Source organism: Carya illinoinensis, chromosome 4 (assembly GCF_018687715.1).
Source record: "Carya illinoinensis cultivar Pawnee chromosome 4, C.illinoinensisPawnee_v1, whole genome shotgun sequence".
In the NCBI taxonomy this organism is placed as follows: Eukaryota; Viridiplantae; Streptophyta; class Magnoliopsida; order Fagales; family Juglandaceae; genus Carya; species Carya illinoinensis.
The window spans coordinates 11985790-12006360 of NC_056755.1; the positions used below are offsets into that span (position 1 = coordinate 11985790).

At 37.2% G+C, this 20571-nt stretch overlaps 1 protein-coding gene across 4 annotated transcripts in view; it reads left to right on the forward strand.

Annotated features, from left to right (window-relative positions):
- Positions 1 to 16175, forward strand: part of LOC122307234 (ABC transporter D family member 1-like) — a 39143-nt gene extending 22968 nt beyond the window's left edge. For 2 of the 4 annotated variants that reach the window (XM_043119969.1, XM_043119968.1), the window contains 12 exons: positions 559 to 649; positions 1125 to 1249; positions 6384 to 6533; positions 6733 to 6805; positions 7939 to 8119; positions 8221 to 8379; positions 12449 to 12610; positions 12683 to 12919; positions 13849 to 14012; positions 14101 to 14153; positions 14246 to 14324; positions 15615 to 15883. In XM_043119969.1, coding sequence (XP_042975903.1) covers positions 559 to 649; positions 1125 to 1249; positions 6384 to 6533; positions 6733 to 6805; positions 7939 to 8119; positions 8221 to 8379; positions 12449 to 12610; positions 12683 to 12919; positions 13849 to 14012; positions 14101 to 14153; positions 14246 to 14324; positions 15615 to 15701 — 1561 coding nt within the window. In that variant the 3' untranslated portion in view covers positions 15702 to 15883. The other 2 variants (XR_006241670.1, XR_006241671.1) reach the window with 2 other exon arrangements.
- The last annotated feature ends 4396 nt before the right edge of the window (positions 16176 to 20571 follow it).

Sequence of the window (20571 nt, forward strand, 5' to 3'; positions counted from 1 at the left end):
GGTCATTTGTAATGTTTTGTGTGATGTCTGATGAAAAATCCCATCATAAATCATACTCTAATAAATTGTGTTGCTATAAATTTTCTGTTACATCTGAAACTGTTGGTTCTGTACCTTGATCTTTTATCCGTCTTGAGTGTAACGCTTAATTTAATTATCCAACGATATTGTAGATTTATTTATCAAGGATCAAGATCCCTTGAAGTTCTTGTCCAAACTTTAGTGCCTAAGGTGAGAAATATATATGCACAAAGTGAGCCTCACAACATTTATAGTTATTAGAGTGATTCTTTAGTGAGCTGTGTCAGTTACGCAGTTTGTATTCTTCTTTGTGATACTCTTGATGCTATAGTCAAGTGTAACTTTCATGAGTGTTTTTTCTACTTTTACAAGCTTAACACACTTTTTTTCTTTTTTAAAAGAAAAAAAGAGAAAAAAACTTATTTTGCACATCTACTGCATTAGAATGTTTCTGGTATGATGAAGAGAAGGTGAAGTACATGATAGTTTGTTACCATTCATTTTGCAACAATCAAATAAATTATGTTTGTTTTCTAGGCACTTGAAAGCCAGACTGGCCCTTGGGTGGAGGATCCGTTTGACTCAACATTTACTGAAGAACTATTTGAGAAATAATGCATTTTATAAGGTATTTATTTTTAAGTGTGTAGTCAATTTTTTTTTTTAATACGTAAAATAGATTTTTATTAATACTAGAAAAGTATGTAGACAATTCATTTGGCATGCCTATCTTGCATGAACCCTGTATGTGTGCATGGGAGGCATTACAGCGTTGTGAATAAAAGCTGTTTGCAGTATTTATGGATAATTTTTGTTTTGGAAATTGTGTGCTGCATATTTGTAACTTACGTAGTATTATCTTTTTGTTACGTGCATTAGACATTTATATTTGTTTTCTATGAATTAAATCTCATTGTTATAGTACCTTTTTAGTGTTAAAAAGACTCTTTTTTGGAAATTCTGCTCTTCATATTTGAAAATTTGTTTGTTTTATACATTGGGATTGTTGTCTGGATCATTAAAATCTATTTGGTTGATTTTTAAGCTCTCTAGCGAGACATACAGGATTACGGGCAAACTCATTTCAAAATGCATCTTTGTAGGTCTTTCAAATGTCAAACAAAAATATTGATGCAGATCAGAGATTAACTCATGATCTGGAAAAGTTGACTACTGATTTGTCGGGACTGGTTACTGGAATGGTAAAGCCATCTGTGGACATTCTCTGGTGAGTAACCTATTCAGTTTAGTTATCATGGTTCTAGGGATTTAGTCTTTCTAGGAGCCTGAAAAGAGTTGTCAATTTTGGTCTGAATACCCTTTCCATAGGGTTTGCTTTCATTATATAAGAATATTTACACAATTACTGCCAGATTTCCAGCGCCTAAATCTTCTATACAAGGTAAGTATTTACAAGGTAATTGACAGTTATGTATTAGCTAGCTAGAAAGGAAAGTATTACTAAATTATAATAATTATGCCCAAATTCTATTTACATAACATCTCCCCTCAAATTGATGCTGGGAGATCTAAAAGCATCAATTTGTCAATCAAGAATTGCTGTCAATGCCGAGGAAGAGCTTTAGTGAAGATGTTAGCCATTTGAAGTGTAGTGGAAATGTGAGGAAGAGTAATTACATGCTTGTCAAAAGCTTCACGGATGGAATGACAATCAACTTTGATGTGTTTCATACGCTCATGGAAAACAAGATTAGCGGCAATCTGAATAGTACTAGTATTGTTAGCATGGAGAGGAGTGGAATGACGCTGAGGAAATCCAAGTTCACCCAATAACCCACAAAGCCACGTGATCTTAGAGCAAGCAGAAGACATAGCACGATATTCAGACTCGATGGAAGATTTGGAAACGCGGTCCTGCTTCTTACTCCCAAGAAATAAGTGCATTGCCTAAGAACAGGCATCACCCTGTAACAGATCGATGAGTATCCGCACAACTAGCCCAATTGGTATCACTGTACCCCACCAACTGTAGAGAAGAATCTTGAGGAAAGAATATCCCTCAATTAGAGGTGCCCTTTAGATAGCGGATAATGCGGCGGACAACGGCTAAATGAAAATGTCTGGGAGCGTGCATAAATTGACTAACTTGCTACACAACAAAAGAAATATCAGGGCGAGTAATTGTCAAGTAGTTCAAACTCCCAACAAGCTGCCGATACAAGAATGGATATGATAGAAGCTCGCCTTCCTCTTGACAAAGCTTAAGATGACCTCCAAGGGAGTAAGAACAGAGTTACCTGATTGGAGACCAGCGAATGAAATCACTTTCTGTGTATATTTGTGCTGGTGTAACAATGTACCAGTCGGAGTAATCTGCACCTCAAGGCTAAGAAAGTATTGCTGGGGACCAAGATCTTTCATGTGAAAAGAGGCCTTGAGATGCTGTTGTAATTACTTAATTAACTAAGTATCAGATCCAGTAATTACAATGTCATCAACATATACTAGAAGCAACACAATTCCTAGAAGTCTTGCGAAGAAAAAGAGAGGAATCAAACTGACTCTTGAGTAAAATGAAAAGCAAGCAGGATAGAGCAAAATTTATCAAACCATGCACGCGGAGCCTGTTTCAGAACATACAAGGATTGGCGTAGTCGACAAACCTCTGAGGAAGGTGTAGCAAACATGTTGGGAGGTGGAGACATATAGATTTCTTCCTTCAAATCCCCATGTTGAAAAGCATTTTTCACATCCATCTACTGGAGAGACCACCCCTGTGATGCAACAAGTGCCAAGATAGTCTACACAATAGTCATTTTGGCAACCAGTGGAAAGGTCTCTTCATAATCAATACCATACTCCTGCCAGTTCCCAAGAGCCACAAGACGAGCCTTATATCTGTCCAATGAGCCATCAAATCAAAACTTGTCTAAGTACACCTGTTTACAACTAATAGGTTTGACACCAGTTGGACAAGTCACAAGATCCCAAGTGTGATTGTTTTGAAGAGTTTGGATTTCTTCTTGCATGGCCTGTTGCTAATATACTTGGGTGGCTGCCTGGGTATAAGAATAAGGAACAAAAAAAGTGTCGAGAGTGGCAGTAAGTGAGGTATGAGGAAAACCATACTTATCCGGTGGATATGTAACTCGGGTGGAGCGCCGAGGTATAGGAACCGCAGAATCAGATGACAGATTAGTGGCTTGAAGGGGCGTTGAAGAAGGGGGAAGACGTCGATGATACACCACACATGGTTTAAATTGCTCAATAGAAGAAGACACATCATCAAAAGTGGGAAGAAGAGTAATAGGAGTATCAGAAATAACCTAAAAGAAATATTGATTTTCGAAGAAAATCTCATTTCGGGAGGTTCGGAATTTGTTTGCATGAGCATCATAATAAAAAAATCCTTTCTGAGTAGGATTATATCCCATAAAGGCACACATGACAGACTGGGCAGCAAGCTTGTGATGCTCAACAAGTGGCAGATGAACAAAACAAACACACCCAAAAGTATGAAAGGATTGATGCTCAGGAGATATGTCAAATAATTGAAAATAGGGAGAATCATAATTTAGAGTGGCAATAGGCAAATGATTAATCAAATAGAAAGTAGTAGATAAAGATTCTACCCAGAACTTAGAAGGAACAGAAGAATCAATCAACAAAGTACGAACAACATCTATGAGATGACGATTCTTATGCTCAGAGACTTCATTTTGTTGATGGGTATAAGGACAAGAACGCTGGGAAATGATCCCCTTTTGTTGAAGAAAAGTTTGAAAAGAATGAGACATGTACTCCCTCTCTGAGTCAAAGCATAAAGTTTTGATACAAGTACTAAACTGTGTCTCGACAAGTGCAACAAATTTTTGAAAGACAGAAAGCACGTCAGCTTTAGAGCGGAGAAAATAGATCCAAGTGAATCAACTATAATCATCGATAAATGTCACCAAATAACGATACTGATCATGAGAAATAACAAGACTCACACCCCAAACATCAGTACACACAAGCTCAAAGCAATTAGAAGCACGACTATCATGCGCAGGAAAATGTAAAGTTTTACTTTTACTAAGACGACAAGTAGTACAATCAAAAGAGATAGGAGAAAAAGAAAAAGAATCTTTATTGCCCAAAAAACCATTTTTCATAAGATGAGCCAAGACAACAGAATTAGGATGACCAAATTTCTTATGCTAGACTTTATCATTATTGGCAGTAGCCGTACAAGCAAAAGAAATAAAATTAGGAATAGAATATTGTAAAGGAAATAAACGTCCCACTTTAGGCCCCTTTGCAATCACCGTCCCCAACACCTGATCCTGCACAAGACCACCACGAGAAAAATGATCATCATAGTTATTATCTACCAATTGTTCAACAAAAATTAAATTGGTAGACAATCCAGGAGAGACAAAAACATTGCGAAATGAAGAGCCTAAATTACCAATAACAGTAATAAGAAGAGTACTACCATCAGCAATCTGAATATTTTGCGTGCCGCTATACTTACGAACACCATGGAGACCTGTCATATTACCAGTCATGATTAGAAGCGCCCGAATCAACAATCCAAGAAGTCGAGTTAGTACCCGTACCTTGTAGGCCTAAGGTCGTAAAAGCAGACACAATCATTTGTTGGACCATTGTTGGGGTGAGAACAGATGAATCAGAGCTTACAGTGGGTGGCGCTGAAGAAGAAGAAGAAGACTGAACAGCAGCTTGAAAAGCTTGGGATTGGCGATTTTGAGGCTGCACTCAACAATCTTTGATGATATGGCCCTTTTTCTTGCAGTAGTTACAAACTTTCTTAGGACAATTGTGAGCAATATGACCAAACTCCTTGCAACTAAAACACTGCAACTTGTTCCTTCCTCTCCCTTGTGCTGCATATGCAACATTCACAGCCTCAGAAAATACCTTCTCAGAAGTCATACCCATATGAGTGGATAACCATTGATCTTCACGCAATAAATCTCCCAAACAAATATCCAAAGAAGGAACCGGATTACGGTTCAATAAACCGGCTCGAACATGCTCAAATTCAGGTCGAAGCTTCATCAAAAACTGATCGCGTTGACTCTCAGCATGAACTGCGTGAAGAGCCGCTAGTGTCGTTGGGGGAACCTTAGCATGAACAATGGCAGAATATTCGCTCCAAAAATTAATAAAAACAGAATAAACTGTTCAATAGTCAAATTACCTTGACTGGAATTATTAATTTCCAACTCCAATTAGAACTTCCGAGCACTGTGATCTTGATGATAAATACGGTACAAGTAGTCCCACATAGCCTGAGCTGTAGTAAAACAGCGAAGATTTGTCACAAGATGGGATTCAAGCATCCCCAATAGCCAAGAGACTACCTTAGCATCCTTGTCCTCCCATTGGGCAAATTCTCGTTCATCAGTGGGAATTTTAGCAGAACTATCAATATGATTTGATAATTCTTTCCCTTTCAAGAACATTTTAAATTGAAACGCTCATGCAGGAAAATTCTTTCCAGTAAATCGAACAATACAATTTTCAATAGACATGATGAAAACCACTCAAAAAATAAGCCCAAGCTGTCACAAGCAAATAAGCAGTAAATCCAACCCAAAAACAGATCCAAGTCAAGATAATAAGAGGCCCAAAACACTCAAACCAGTGGAGAGAAAGCCCAAACAGAAACAGATATCAAATGACCCACTCGAAACCAAAGACCATACATAAAATGACCCTCTCGAAAAGAGTACGCCCACGGCGAGAAGAGAAGACCCAGAATGTGCGATACCTGTCCAGCACTTGCAAAAGTACCAGGAGCATCGACAGAGAGGGCCTACTGCAACACAGCCACCCAGAGACGTCGCCGACGGCCACAGAAGTTGGCGACAGCCCACGCCACTCACAGACAATGCCGACAGTCACTCAGCCACCCACAGAAAACTCCAACACGGAGTCATGCAGTCACACGCAACGCTGGACTGAAATCCCGAAACTGAAACCCAAGAAGAGAGGCACCACAGAAGGTGCCGACCAAGAACACGAGGGAAATTTGCAGAACAGAGGGAAAAAAAAAAATCTCCCGTTGGCAGCAAGAATCACACAGCAAGTATTTAGACCACAACGACAAATATTAGAGTAGGGGCTCTTGATACCATGTCAATTTTGGTCTGAATGCCCTTTCCATAGAGTTTGCTTTCATTATATAAGAATATTTACACAATTACTGCCAGATTTCCAGCGCCTAAATCTTCTATACAAGGTAATTGACAGTTATGTATTAGCTAGCTAGAAATGAAAGTATTACTAAATTACAATAATTATGCCCAAATTCTATCTATGTAACAAGAGTTTCAACCACTGCTTGCTCGTCTTTTCCATTGATCCTTGGAAGTGTCTCTGTTATTTTCAAGGTTCACATGGAGAATGAAGCTGTTAACAGGTCAGAAGGGAGTTGCCATATTGTATGCCTATATGTTACTGGGTCTGGGTTTTCTAAGAACTGTTGCTCCTGACTTCGGTGAGCTGGCAAGTAAAGAACAACAACTTGAAGGGACCTTTAGGTAATCTTTTTTCGGTTTGCTGCTTCCCATGTCGCTAATGCTTGAGCAATATTGCTTTAACATCAACCTGACATGACACATTTTGTATAAAATAGGTTCATGCATGAAAGACTGCATACTCATACTGAATCATGTCGCTAATGCTTGAGCAATATTTGCTTTAACATCAACCTGACTTGACACATTATGTATAAACTAGGTTCATGCATGAAAGACTGCGCACTCATGCTGAATCTGTTGCTTTCTTTGGGGGTGGTGCTCGAGAAAAAGCTGTAAGTTACCTGAACTTCATGATGTGTTCTGTTTATGGGTGTTAAATTTCTTTCGTGTGATAATTGATATTGATATTTCTTGACGTCCTGGACCTTTATTTCAAACATGGACATAAGGCTTGCTGTTTGACACGAAATATGAATGTCCGCCATTGCCCTGAATGTGGATGCCTCAGGAAACGTTTGCGGAAAAAAGGTTTATGTTATAAAACATTGCTAAAAGGGGAAATTTGAACAATAACCTGTTGAATTCTTATTGAAATCTCGGCATTGGTGTGGACACTTGCACATGCAATGTTGTCTATCATGCCACTATTTGATTTGAAGTTCCCTCCATAGCAAAGGTTTTTTTTTTTGTTTGTTTAACATTCATTTAATTTACTTCAAGTTCAACCTTGGCCATGTGTCAAGCTCTTGTAAGGAGTGGGGCTGCAGGGGCATAGATCAGAGTCAAGGACCAAGGTAGTGAACTGAGTTACATTTTGAAAATTCAGTATATGAAGAAGAGTTGTGGCTTTCTTCATGAAAGTGATATATTTGATCCAGAAAGCTCAAAAAGGTGCCTTACTAAGAGGAAACCGGTAATCCTTTTCAGTAGAGAATGATAAGCTTAAATCTGTCATTGACAAATTAACACTCCTAGTTTGCTGAGCATTCATTTATGGATTGGTGGCAGCTTGGGCGAGAGTTATGTTTGAGATATCAAAATAACTGAAATACTTTTATCGACCCTTAATATAGAACTCTTTTCTTATAGTCGGTTATAGCTGGTATCTTGTAAATCTTCTCTTCAGTGGTAGCCTAAACGGGAGATTTTTTTTGTTTTTATAATTTTTTTGAGCCATTGGTTAGGTTTCTTTAAAGATCATCTTTTGAACGTTTTAGACTTCATAGATACTTATAAAAAAAACATTTTAGAACTCCATAGATATATATTTGTCGCCGCTACGATGTCTACATGACTTTATTCTTCTGCTATGGATTACTAGTTTGAAGCTTAACAAATCAGTATTGTTTGAGGAAACTAATAATATGTATGTTAGTTTGTAAATGATTCCCTTCTGAATGCTATAAGTGAGATAATTGGTATTAGTTATTAATTTATGGATTTATATGTTCTTGTTACTGAGCAGATGATTGAGTTGAGATTCAGGGAGCTTCTCAATCACTCCATGTCACTTTTGAAAAAGAAATGGCTGTTTGGTATACTTGATGATTTTACCACCAAGCAACTCCCAAATAATGTGACTTGGGGCTTGAGCTTGTTATATGCTATGGAACACAAGGGTGACCGAGCGTTGGTTTCTACTCAGGGTATGATTGGTCCGATAATAATTTTGATATGCTGTTGGCCTTCTATAATCTCTCTCTCTCTCTCTCTCTCTCATATTCATAATACAATTATATTTTTTCAGGTGAGCTGGCACATGCATTGCGGTTCTTAGCTTCTGTTGTATCTCAAAGCTTCTTAGCTTTTGGTGACATTCTTCAATTGCATAAAAAATTCCTTGAGCTCTCTGGTGGCATTAACCGAATTTTTGAGCTTGAAGAGCTTCTACATGCTGCACAGTCTGGTATGTCATTCCTTGTTCCTTTTAGACTTCAAATGATATCTTTATTGGATCTTTTTTAAAGAGCTCAGTCCAAATTTCTTGTGATTCAAGAATGGGGAGAAGGAAATGATTTTTTTTTATAAGTAAGAAGATATTTTTCTAATACTGAAATAGGCATAGCTCAAGACTAATTAGGTATACTAGAGAATACAAATTTTTTTTTTTTTTTTGATAGGTAAACAGTTGTATTGATAATAGCCATAGCCCCAAGTACACAAGAAGGTATACAAGAGATAAGACCTATCTAGGTTGCAGCAACGGAAACAAGAAAATCATGAAAATTTAGGCCATTAAAGTTTAAGCTATGGCCCAAGTTCTAAAAAAGAAAGATCTAAGTTCCTCTAATGATCGCTCCTTATCTTCAAATGTCCAATTGTTACGCTCCTGCGCTACAAGCACCACATAATACAGGTAGGTACCATCCACACAGCTTTGATTTGTGGAGTACCTCTTGGATGTGTCCAGCTGCCCAAAAAGTCAACCACTATGGCGGGCATAACCCAAGCTACCTCTACTCGGCCAAACACTTCATTCCACAACACTAGCAATCTCGCAATGTAGTAAGAGATGATCTACACTCTCGCCGGATTTCTTACACATGCAACACCAATCTGGTATTATCACCCTGCGCTTTCTCAGATTATCTGTTGGCAAAATCTTACCTAGGGAAGCTGTCCAAGTAAAGAATGCTGCATTGGGAGGTGCCTTATTCCTCCTAATCATTCTCCATGGAAACTAATTATTCGGAGAGTATGTGAGGGACTTGTAGAAGGATCGAACCGAGAATATGCCCCTACTTGTGGGTACCCACCACAACATGCCAACTCGTTGTCTATTCGGTTTCGTGGAGTACAATAGGCTAAAAAAGTATTCGAAACTGCTAACTTCCCAATCTTGTACCGCCCTACTAAAGGTGATGTTCCATTGGACTTGATCCCATCAAAAACACCATGAGATCCGCCACTGAAGCTTCTTGGTCACCTGCAACCTAGGAAATTGAAGGAAAGGAGTCCTTTAGGGCATTATTTCCACACCACTGAATACAACTAATTAGGAACTAGAAAAGGATACAAGGAGTTTATGAAAGTTGAGACCATTAAAATCTATAACAATGGCCCACATAAATAAAGTCTTCAAGAAAAAACTCCTAAATTTTCCCCAAGTTGAGAAGGAAATGATAAAGAACAAAAAACGAAAGGTGGGAATGGAATAAGGAAATACCTGGGATCCTAATTAATTAGTGTGAATTATTTATGGGATTCATTAGTGGCTGGAATACCTATTTGATAAACCACACCAGAGTTTGTTACAAGGGAGTTTTTAGGAAGAAACTGTTTGATGGGAAGCTGATATATGGTGTATTTGTGTATGAAGAGCTCTCTAGTAGCTAATTCTGAATTATTGGTAAGTTTAAATGCATCACATAGCTCACATATGGTTGATAATGAGATCATTCTCTTGCATTTGTTCATTCCTATTTTAACAAGTATCGATATACGTCAGAATTGTGCATTTTAGGGATACCATTTTTTAAAACAAGAGAGCCCATATGGCCTGAATTGTGCATTTTATCCATCTTAATCTGCAATCAAGAGCTTTGAGATCAGAAATTGGGGAATGGTATATTCCACAGACAAAACCAGATTAGTCCCTCTGTAGGCAGAGGAGAGATCAAGAGATTGTCAGAGCAAGGACGGCAAAGCAGTAGAATAAAAATATTTTGGTATAAAAGAGAAGATGTTGTCATCTACCTCGTGCATGCCTTTTTGTAGAAGTAGCAAAACCAGCATTTATTATCTTCTGACTTTTCAAGTGTGTGCCCGCATATTTTGGCTAAAGGGAGTCGGATTACACTAATAAAGAGCACCCTTTCAAACCTGCCCACATATTTCTTGTCATTATTTCCTCTTCCAGCAAGTGTTGCCTCTCGGATTGAGAAGCTTCAACGAGATTTTTTTGTGGAGTGGACTTGGTGATGAGTTTAAGTATCATTTAGTTGGGTGGGATAGGGCGTGCTCTCCCTTGAGGGATGGTGGATTGGGGATTCATAATGTGAGGGCCTTCCATAAGGCTCTTCTAGGGAAATGGCTGTGGAGATATAATTATGAGTAGGAAGCACTATGGAAGGTGGTGATTGATACTAAGTATGGGAGTATAAGGGGGGGTTGGTGCTTTAATGAAGTTAGGGGGGCATATGGAGTGGGGTTACGGAAGCATATTCGGAAAGGTTGGTGATCTTTATCTAGCAGCACTAGGCTGTGTTGGGGGAATGGAAATAGAATCAGCTTTTGGCATGATGTTTGGGTTGGAGATATGGCTCTTAAGGATGTCTATCCCTCTATTTTCAGAATTGCACAGGAACAAGATGCTTTCATGGCTGACCTGCGGAAAATTACAAATGGCGTGCAGCAATGGAATGTTAGTTTCATTAGGGAGGCACATGATTGGGAAGTGGGTGTTTTGGTGGAGTTTTTTAACTTGTTATACACAATTAGTCCTGTTGATACAGCAGCGGATAAATTGGAGTGGCGGCCTTCCAGCAAAGGCAAATTTTCTGTACGCTCCTTCTATGAGACTCTCACTGCCCAAGCTAGGAATAATTTTCCTTGGAAGAACATTTGGCAGAGTAAAGCACTTCCTAAGGGTGCTTTTTTTGCTTGGACAGTAGCTTTAGGGAAGATTTTGACCATGGATATTTAAGAAAACGTGGGCTTATCATCATGGACTGGTGCTGTATGTGCAGAAATAGTGGTGAAACAGTGGATCATTTACTTCTACATTGTGAGTTTGTACAGGACATATGGAATTATTTCTTTAGCAAAGTGGGATTAGCATGGGTTATTCTGGGGAGGGTGGTTAAACTACTAGCTAGTTGGCGAGGGATCATGGGGACACCACAGATTACAGCTGTGTGGAAGATGGCTCCCATTTGTATATTTTGGTGCATCTGGAGAGAAATAAATGATAGACATTTTGAGGACCGTGAGCATTTCTTGGAAGAGTTTAAGAGCTTTTTCTGGAAGACCTAATTTATGTGGGCCATTGCTATAGATTTAAATGGTCTTAGTTTCCATGATTTCCTTGTAAATGTTTCCAGTTCCTAAATAGGTGTAATCACATTTATACTTTCTGTGTACTTAGGCTATGGCTATCTTTATATCAATAAAAGATCTTTTGCTTATAAAAAACAAAAACAAAAAAACCAAAATTCAAGTGCGTGCACCATAGAAAGTAAATGACTTAATCTATCTAGAATTATGATTTCTAATGGATTTCTAGCTATCCACAGAAACAGTGTAAATTACTTAAATCTAAATAATATCAGTGAAGCTTTTCATCTTGGAGTCCAAGATTTTTTGTTTGAGATATACCGTGTTCGTCACTAACAACTAAATGAACAGTAGTGTTGGGATTAGATGATAGCATATCAGTAAGGAGAGACAAGTAGTTTTCAAGGTTTCAGTAGTAGAAATTGAAAGTACCGGTCATGGAACATATATCTGGAGCATATGGCACTGGATAGTATCTCGGAGTAAAAGTGGAATTACTATTATACTTTCTTTTTCCCTATAATGAGTAAGTATTAGATTGCTAGGACAGTTGGACATGATGATGCATCTTTCATGTTTGGGAAACATATCTGTTTTTATTTGTATACATGCAGATTACAGCATGGCCTACCTTTTGCAAAAGGCTACAATGTTGTTAGAAGGGAGCAAATAAATTTCTCTGCATAGTAACATTAGTTGCTGAGCTCTCCATATCAAACTGTGGAATTTGGATGTGGTTTTTATTCTGTCTTAAATCGTTGATTGTAGTTATACCAATTCCATATCAAGATGATTTTCTTCCATTATCTTGATTATGTAAATAAAAAAGGAAAAGAATTAGATTTAATACTGTCCTTGTTTGGTGTTTATTATTACGTACTTTGGTCAATCAAAGCAATCATTCTTCACTTCTCTTTTCCTGTTAGATCGATTCATCAAGAGTTACATGTTCACGCTAACAGACTTTGTTGGCCTTGCAGCGGACTCTCTGTCTGATATCAAGTCACCATCAGACAGGAGAGATCATTACTCTGAAGACACCATTTCCTTCTCTGAAGTGGATACCATTACCCCAGCACAGAAAATGTTGGCTAGGCAGTTGACATGTGACATAGTACCAGGGAAAAGTCTGCTTGTTACTGGTTAGTGCAAGTAAGCTTCTTTATTTATCTGGTTATACAAATTTGAATCTGACAAGTATGCATTGTTTTAAGGTCCAAACGGGAGCGGGAAAAGTTCAGTCTTCAGAGTCCTTAGAGGTCTATGGCCCGTTGTAAGTGGAAGACTCACTAAACCATCCCAAGATATTGATGAAGCGGCTGGATCTGGCTGTGGTGTTTTCTATGTTCCTCAGCGACCTTACACATGCTTAGGAACCCTGAGGGATCAAATTATATATCCTCTCTCCTATGAGGAGGCAGAATTGAGGGCATTAAAGTTGTATGGAAAAGGTGAATTCCTGGCTTAAATTGGCATGCCCATATGATACTTTTAACATTCCATCGTACTTGACTGATGAAATGCTTATTTGTAGGGAAAAACCTACGTATTTTTTATTTGGGATGGGGCGGGGGCGGGGGGTGGTTTCATCATTCCCCAGACCATTTGAAATTGCACCTATGACACAGCGAGACTCTTTTAATATATTGTTTGTATTTCCCCTGGGTGATGCAATTTGGCCATCCTAAAGCATGAAAATGTTGAGAAAACACTTTTGATCTCACCTTTAAAAACATTTCCGAAGTGCTTGGCATATACTTTTGATCAGTAAGTCCTTTGCATATACTTATCAGCAAGAGTTTTTGATGTAGAGACATCTAAGAAAATTGTAGCTCAAAATATTTGTGATCGCTTCAAGGTTGTGCGTGATTTGAGTCTCTTCTCTCTGCATCAAGAAACTCTGAGAATATGCTATCAATCAACCTTTTACCCCTATATGTTTTTTTTTCCTAAGTAAAATAAAATTTCATTGAAAATAGTAAATAGGCATAGCCCAAGTACACAGAAAGTATACAAACAACATACACCTAGTTACAAATTAGGAGCTAGAAAGAGATGCAAGAAAATCATGTAAGCTGGTTCCATTAAAAAGACAGGCTGAGGCCCAACAAAATGAAGTATGGAAGAAGAAACTTCTAAGCTCATCCAGAGAACGTTCCTTATCTCCAAAACTTCAACCTAACACTTCTTTAACTATGGACAATTTGAGAAAGCGTGGAACTTCAAATCTTCAAGACACTCTTCAAAACTTCAAGAGTTCCGGTGAATTAGACACTTTAATTATCATCATCATCATCATTATAGCCATTGTTTAGGAAATGGTGTCAATAGTCTACTTTTTGCCATGATTCAGTTGAGGATTGTAATTGTGAAAATTCAGGTCAAAACACTCCTGACACCAAGAACGTACTGGATTCATGCTTGAAAACTATTTTGGAGAATGTTCGATTAAATTATCTCTTGGAAAGAGATGAAGGTGATTGGGATGCTAGTCTGAATTGGGAAGATATTCTTTCTCTTGGAGAACAACAGAGATTGGGCATGGTGAGCTGAATCTTTTCAAAAGTCACCTATTCAAACTACTACTATGACCAAGAATTTACTCTGAGATTTGTTTCCTTTGTTTTACCAGGCACGCTTATTCTTTCACAAGCCTAAATTTGGCATCCTTGATGAGTGCACCAAGTATGTTTCAGAACCGCACATCTTTTTCTTAAAAGAAGTGTTGCTAGTTGTCTGACATCTTTGTTTTATGTGTATATTTTCTGAAATTGTAGCGCAACCAGTGTTGATGTCGAAGAACACCTTTATAGGCTTGCAACAAATTTGGGCATCACAGTTGTTACCTCCTCACAAGTAAGTATTGTAATTATGTTAGAGATGCACTCAGGTGACCCCTTCCATTTTCTTGTTTGCATGTATTGTGATGTAAATGTGAAAAATATTATAGATTGTGTTGTTATGACCGTAATGACACCAATCAAATTGAGTGCATCAAATTGACACCAATCCAAGAAGTAATCTGACTAGTGCATCTAGTTGGCTATAGCTGATGTATAGATTGTGTTAGATGCAATATTGTAGGATAGGGCTGGATTTTAAAATCTGGGGCATTTCTTCCCAGAATTCCATTCTGACATATTCCCGAGCGACACAGAAATATGGTGAAGATTGATATTGTTCTCCAGCATTAATCGATTGGAAAGTACCAGGGACACAATGGGATCCCACAAAGTGACGCGTCTAAGTATTTTTTTAATATTTTATTTCACTTGCCCCTTCCCAAGTCCCCAACTTTCCTTCAGTATTTCTTTTCATTTTTTTATTTCACTTCATGCCCTCATTTCCCCTTCCCCAACTTTTATTTTTTCTATTCTTTGTCTCACTCCCCTCTCCCGCCCAGTCTCCCTCCCCTCATTTCACTATCCCGAAGCGAGCCCTCCTCCAGACAGAGACCCATTCATTAGTTCACCCGCACCTCGTTCCCGTTGAGTCGCTGACAGCCCTCTACCACCGGATATCTCTCCATGTTTGGTTGTTGAGAAAATGAAAGTGAAAATTTTGTTTGGTTGTTGAGAAAATGAAAGGAAAATAATTTTTGTTATCTATTTAGTTGTTGAGAGGGAAAATCACAACTTGTTCTTGTTGGGTTGTTGGAAAAATGGATGGAAAATAACATTTGTTCTTTGTTTGGTTGTTAAGAGGGAAAATCGTAATCTGTTTGGTTGTTGAGAAAATTGAAAAGGAAAATAGAAAGAATATGAGAGAGAGAGAGAGAGAGAGAGAGAGAGAGAGAGAGAGACCGATAGAGAGAGGTCTGTTGTTTGTTGTTGGTGAGGGATGGGAAGGGCGGCGGCAGCGTCGACATCAGCTGTTTTTTGGAGCTGGCTCCGACAAATGTGCTGGCTCTTTGCTGGGGGCTACAGCGTGGGTTTGCGGTGGGGAAGGGAGGGGGACAGGAAAGGGGTATTGGGGCTGGGGAGGGAAAAAAAAAAAAAACTTGACTGTACGTGATAGTGTGAATGAATTTAATTTTCCTCATTTTTCTGGAGTCCTGGGGATGACTAATGCGATGCTTCCCCAACTCCCTCCTCGACCCCGTCCCCCTCCCTCCCACTTTATGCTTATATCACTCATGTTTTGCAGCGTCCGGCGTTAATACCATTCCATTCCAAGGAATTACGGCTAATTGATGGTGAGGGCAACTGGGAACTTCGTTTGATCAAGCGATGAATTCCACTCTGATAGCATCTGCAGTTGTGACTTTTTTTTGCTGTTCAATTCTTACACGATGCGGTGGGAACAAGCCAACGCTGGCTTTGCCAATCAAAGGTATTGATATTTTCTGGTGCTACTGCCAATTATTGTGCGCTATACATGATCTTTCTTTTCTTTTCTTTTCTTTTTTGGGGGGGGGGGGGGGGGGGGGGTGGGGGAGATGGTGGTGGGCAAAGCAGAAGATAGTCAGATCAATCCAAATTGCAGAAACTGTTGGACGGTGGATAGATAATAAGTTTGAAGCGTAATCGAATTCAAAGCTTCTGTCGCATTAAGAATCTGTACAGTTTTTTTTTTTCGTTCTCTTTTTTCCTTTACCCTTCTGTTAGCCATTCGATCAGCCATATGTTGTAAGAATTCGAAATCTGTCATATTGATTAGCCAACATTAATAAAATGTCACAAGAAAAGGCCATTATTACTTGCCCAATTTTTTGCATCTTAGTTTGTGTGGTTTCCTTGCCCATTTTGTTTCTTTTTCTTTTATAAGTTTTTTCAGCCTGCTCAATTTTTTGCTCTCCCACCACTTTCGAGCACCCTATATTTCTGCCACTCTGTTTATGAAATTTATATTAATGAAAATTTTTTCTGTTCTGTCTCAAGATTTCTTTTTGTAAGCTAGTCATTTCATGCTACTGGCCAATATGGACTTAGGATTACGAATGTGAAACATTAGGCTTGAAAGAGAACTATAATGGCATGTTAAGATATCCTTTACTATAAACAAGAACTTTATGATCTAACCTAAAATTGAATTTTGTAATTTCATTTGCATGCTAACATTTCTCGTTACAAATTATTCTCTAGTAGCCAACCATTTACATGTTTTTGTAACAAGATGAAAAAGATATTTTTTTATTATTATAAGTAAACGATATTATTAATAAGGATAAGCATAGCCTAAGTACACATGATGATATACAAGAGATAAGACATATCTAGGTTACAGTAGTGGAAACAAGAAAATAATGTAAATTTAGGCCATTAAAATCTAAAGATATGGCCCATAGAAATAAAGTATGGAAAAATAAAGATCGGAGCTCGTCTATAGTCCGCTTCTTATCTTCAAATGTCTGCTCATTACACTCTTTATATGCACCACAAAATGCAAATAGGGATTATATTTTACACGGCTTTGATTTGTAAAGCACAAACTGGAATTGTCTAGCTAGCCAATAACTCAAACACTGTAGCAGACATTATCCAATTGAACTCTACTTAACTGAACACTTCACTCCACACTACTCTAGCTGTCTCGCAACGAAGCAAGAAATGATCTACTGTCTTACTAGCTTTCTTACAAATATAACATCAATTTGAAATAATTACCCAACACTTTCTCAAATTATCGATTGTCAGAATCTTACTTAGGGCAACTGTTCAAGTGAAGAATAGTATGTAAATATACAAGTTAGTGTGTAAATGTGTCATTTATGTGGGATTGCATCGGTCATAAAAGGTTCGTTACACAAATATTTTATATACATTAGTTGATGTCGTAATTTTTTGTTTTAGCAATAGCTATGATATATCAAAAAAATTAAACTTACGAATGGAGTTTTCCGTTATAAAAGCTACTGGGATTAACGATAAAATTGGCGTGCTTATAAATAAAAAGGTAAAATTGGCATAGGAAGATCTAAGGCTGTTCATATGGGTGCGGACTTGGATACCTGTATTTACCTGGATCAAATCGGGATGTCAAATGTGGTTCGGGTATTGGCCTGGATTAATCCAAGTAAGAACCTGGGCGGTACCCGGTGAGATTTGGGTTTTTAAAGCCCAAAAATCTGGTATCCAAATTATATTCGGATTTACGACAGGTTGTCATCAACCTCAAGATTTGGATCTGCCCCTCACTACTACCAATGCAACCACTTCCCTCACTTCTCCATGATATCTGAGACTGACCACAACGATGAGCTCTATAAGCAGTATACTATTGTGCAATATTCCCTCACACAAAAGCATGACTCTCATTTCTATCATTCTCCACTCTCGCCCATGTATTTGTTCATGCTGGCATGATTGACAAGGAGATGATGCTTCATTAAATCGACACCAAAGCATGACATTGGAACAAAGCAACAAGCTAGAAACCAAACCAGAATTCCCATAGCATTTTTAGCATAGATAGAATAAATCGAAGAGATGGTGTGATTGAAAACAAAAGGTGACTAGAGAGAGAGAGAGAGAGAGAGAGCCTTTTAAAGTTATAAGTTCTTGAAGTTTCAAGAAACCATAAAATACTAAAATTAATGAAAGTAATCTGCCATCAACACCACTTACGAGGTCTACACTCACGATATACAGAGTCTCCCATAAAATAGCCAACCAGCTACCATCAAATAAATAAAATTAAAATAAAATATGCCCACAAACAACATTTTACGAGGTGTATATTCTCCGAATGATGTACGTATTATTTGTTAAATAGTTAACCACACAAAATAAAGGTAATATGGATTCCTAGAACCCCAATTGGGCCATCACCATTGTTGCTCATCTGATTTATCGAAGACAAAGATGAGGAGGAGTGCGACATGAAGGTTTGGGAGATGCTAAGCCAGAGCTTTTTCTCGAGATCAACAGTAACATGTCCTAGATCCTTCTGTATTTGCGGTTAATTTCTCTAGTATTGTTCATGAATGGTGACAAGACTTCTTTTAAATCAAAATAGTTGCGAGGATCGGATTTTAAATCTAGTACCCGGTTCTCATACTTGTAACGGGTCTAGATAGGGACGGATATGCGAGTTTCGGACCGAATCAGAAAAAAATCCGGCCCGGTTGAATATCATTAGGAAGATTTGGCAACCTTTTTTTGTACAGAGAAATAATTCTAACTGATTAATGTACATTTGGATAATAAGATAAGACGAGAAATTCTCGAAATTTCTTACAATTTTCTTTTTAAATATCACTAAAATACAAAATATTTTTTAATTTTAAATTTTCAACTTTTTCATCTAATATTTACAACTTTTATAAATTTCAAAATAAAACACAAAAATCAATATAACTTTTTCAGGTTTCAAAATAAAAATAATATTTCAAATAATTTTTTAACTTTATAATATTTTCATTCAAGTTTTGTTTTTCAAAACCTAATAAAAGTATCTTAATTGAAACTATTTATATATTATTTAACTAATATTTACGTAATTTAAGATATTTTAAAGATCCAAACGAGGCACTTGTGTTTTGAATAATTGATGCTTCCCACATGTCTTGACTTTTGGATCTTAGCTATCCTGCTAAGTTCCTATTTCTCTCAACGAGGATATAGATGTATTGAATGTGGAAATTGCCAACAAAATCATCAGAATAGTTGTTTTCAGTATCCGTTCCGGTTAGACCACAGCAAATTGCCTTGGGCGGTGCCTTGGCTTTTACCAAGGAATAAAGGGTCCCGACTCTTCGGTCCATTGTCTTCGATCTTCTTCTTCTTCTTCTTTTTTTAAGTTACTGCAAGTGCAAGCACCATAGCGAAGCATTTGTTTAGGACATCCCATCCTCCTCTTTAGGATCTCTGTTTTAGTTTAATAGAAACTTGCTTATAATAAAAATAATCTAAACGATGTCACATGACATATGATTAAGAGGGAAAAAAAGAAAAAAAAGGGGGGGGGGGGGGGGGGGGGGGGGGGGTTCATTTCCACTTGTAAGTATAATACTGATTTCCTGCAGAACTAGTGGTGTGGAGATAATGGCAAGCGATTTAGGGGAGATTCAGTTGGGCATTTTGTAAACATTTCGCCGTAACTTTAATTATTTTACGTAGTGGACATTTTATAATACATAACTATGCATAAAGCATACGGAAAGAAGAGAACACAGTACTCATGCTGGACGCTTTTAGGGACTAACTTTGGGTCCCAGACCTTTTCTACTTAAAACGGGACCTTTTCTGCTTAAAACGAAAGACAGTGCTCAGAAAAAACAATATTATATATTTGTATATATTAACTATAAAATACATAGAGCACACAAATAGCCGTACATTGGCATTGATTTTTTTTTTTTTTTTTTTCACTAGGAATTAATCCTAATCTCTTTTCAAATTCATCATTTATTTATTTAAGACAAGTGTTATGATCACAAATTAAATTTATAAATTGACTTATATGATATGTTAAACCTATTTTATAATAAAAATAATTTTATAATCATGCATTAATACTATTTGCATGCTTCGATTTTAATACACATAACACAAGCATGCAAGTGATGAGAAGATTTTAAATTAGTAAAAGCTGCCATTACGCGTCTTATAAACCAACTTTACAACATTATTCGAATTTTCGAGTACTAATAGTAATATTGAAGTATTCGAGGAGGATGACTTGGGTTTCAGTTTCTAGTTCGAATGGTTATTTTTAAATTGAGAAATATTTTAGTTTATATAAAAGTAAGTCTATAAATTAATGTAACTTGATGTGATACGTTAAATTATAAAATTAATTTTTTTTAAAAATAGAGTTAATGAATCACATGAAATTATATTAATTTGTGAATTTAATTTTATGAAATTTATTTATATATAACGTTTCTAAATAAAATTATAACACATAAATACCATTTTAAGTTTTATTACAACAAAACATTTAAATCTATGATGTCTTGTTACAATTCCCTTGTTTTAAATCCTTGAATCCATATACAAAAGTGAAAGGATTAGTAAAAGCCTGGGAAATACCACTCACGCATAGACTGATAATAGTGTTTTCGTATCCATCCCCACTTAAAGATGAGATTGAAGCCGCACTACTAACAGTGTCTAAAGTTAGCAATTAGCTAAGTAATGCTAAGTATAAATTTTAAATA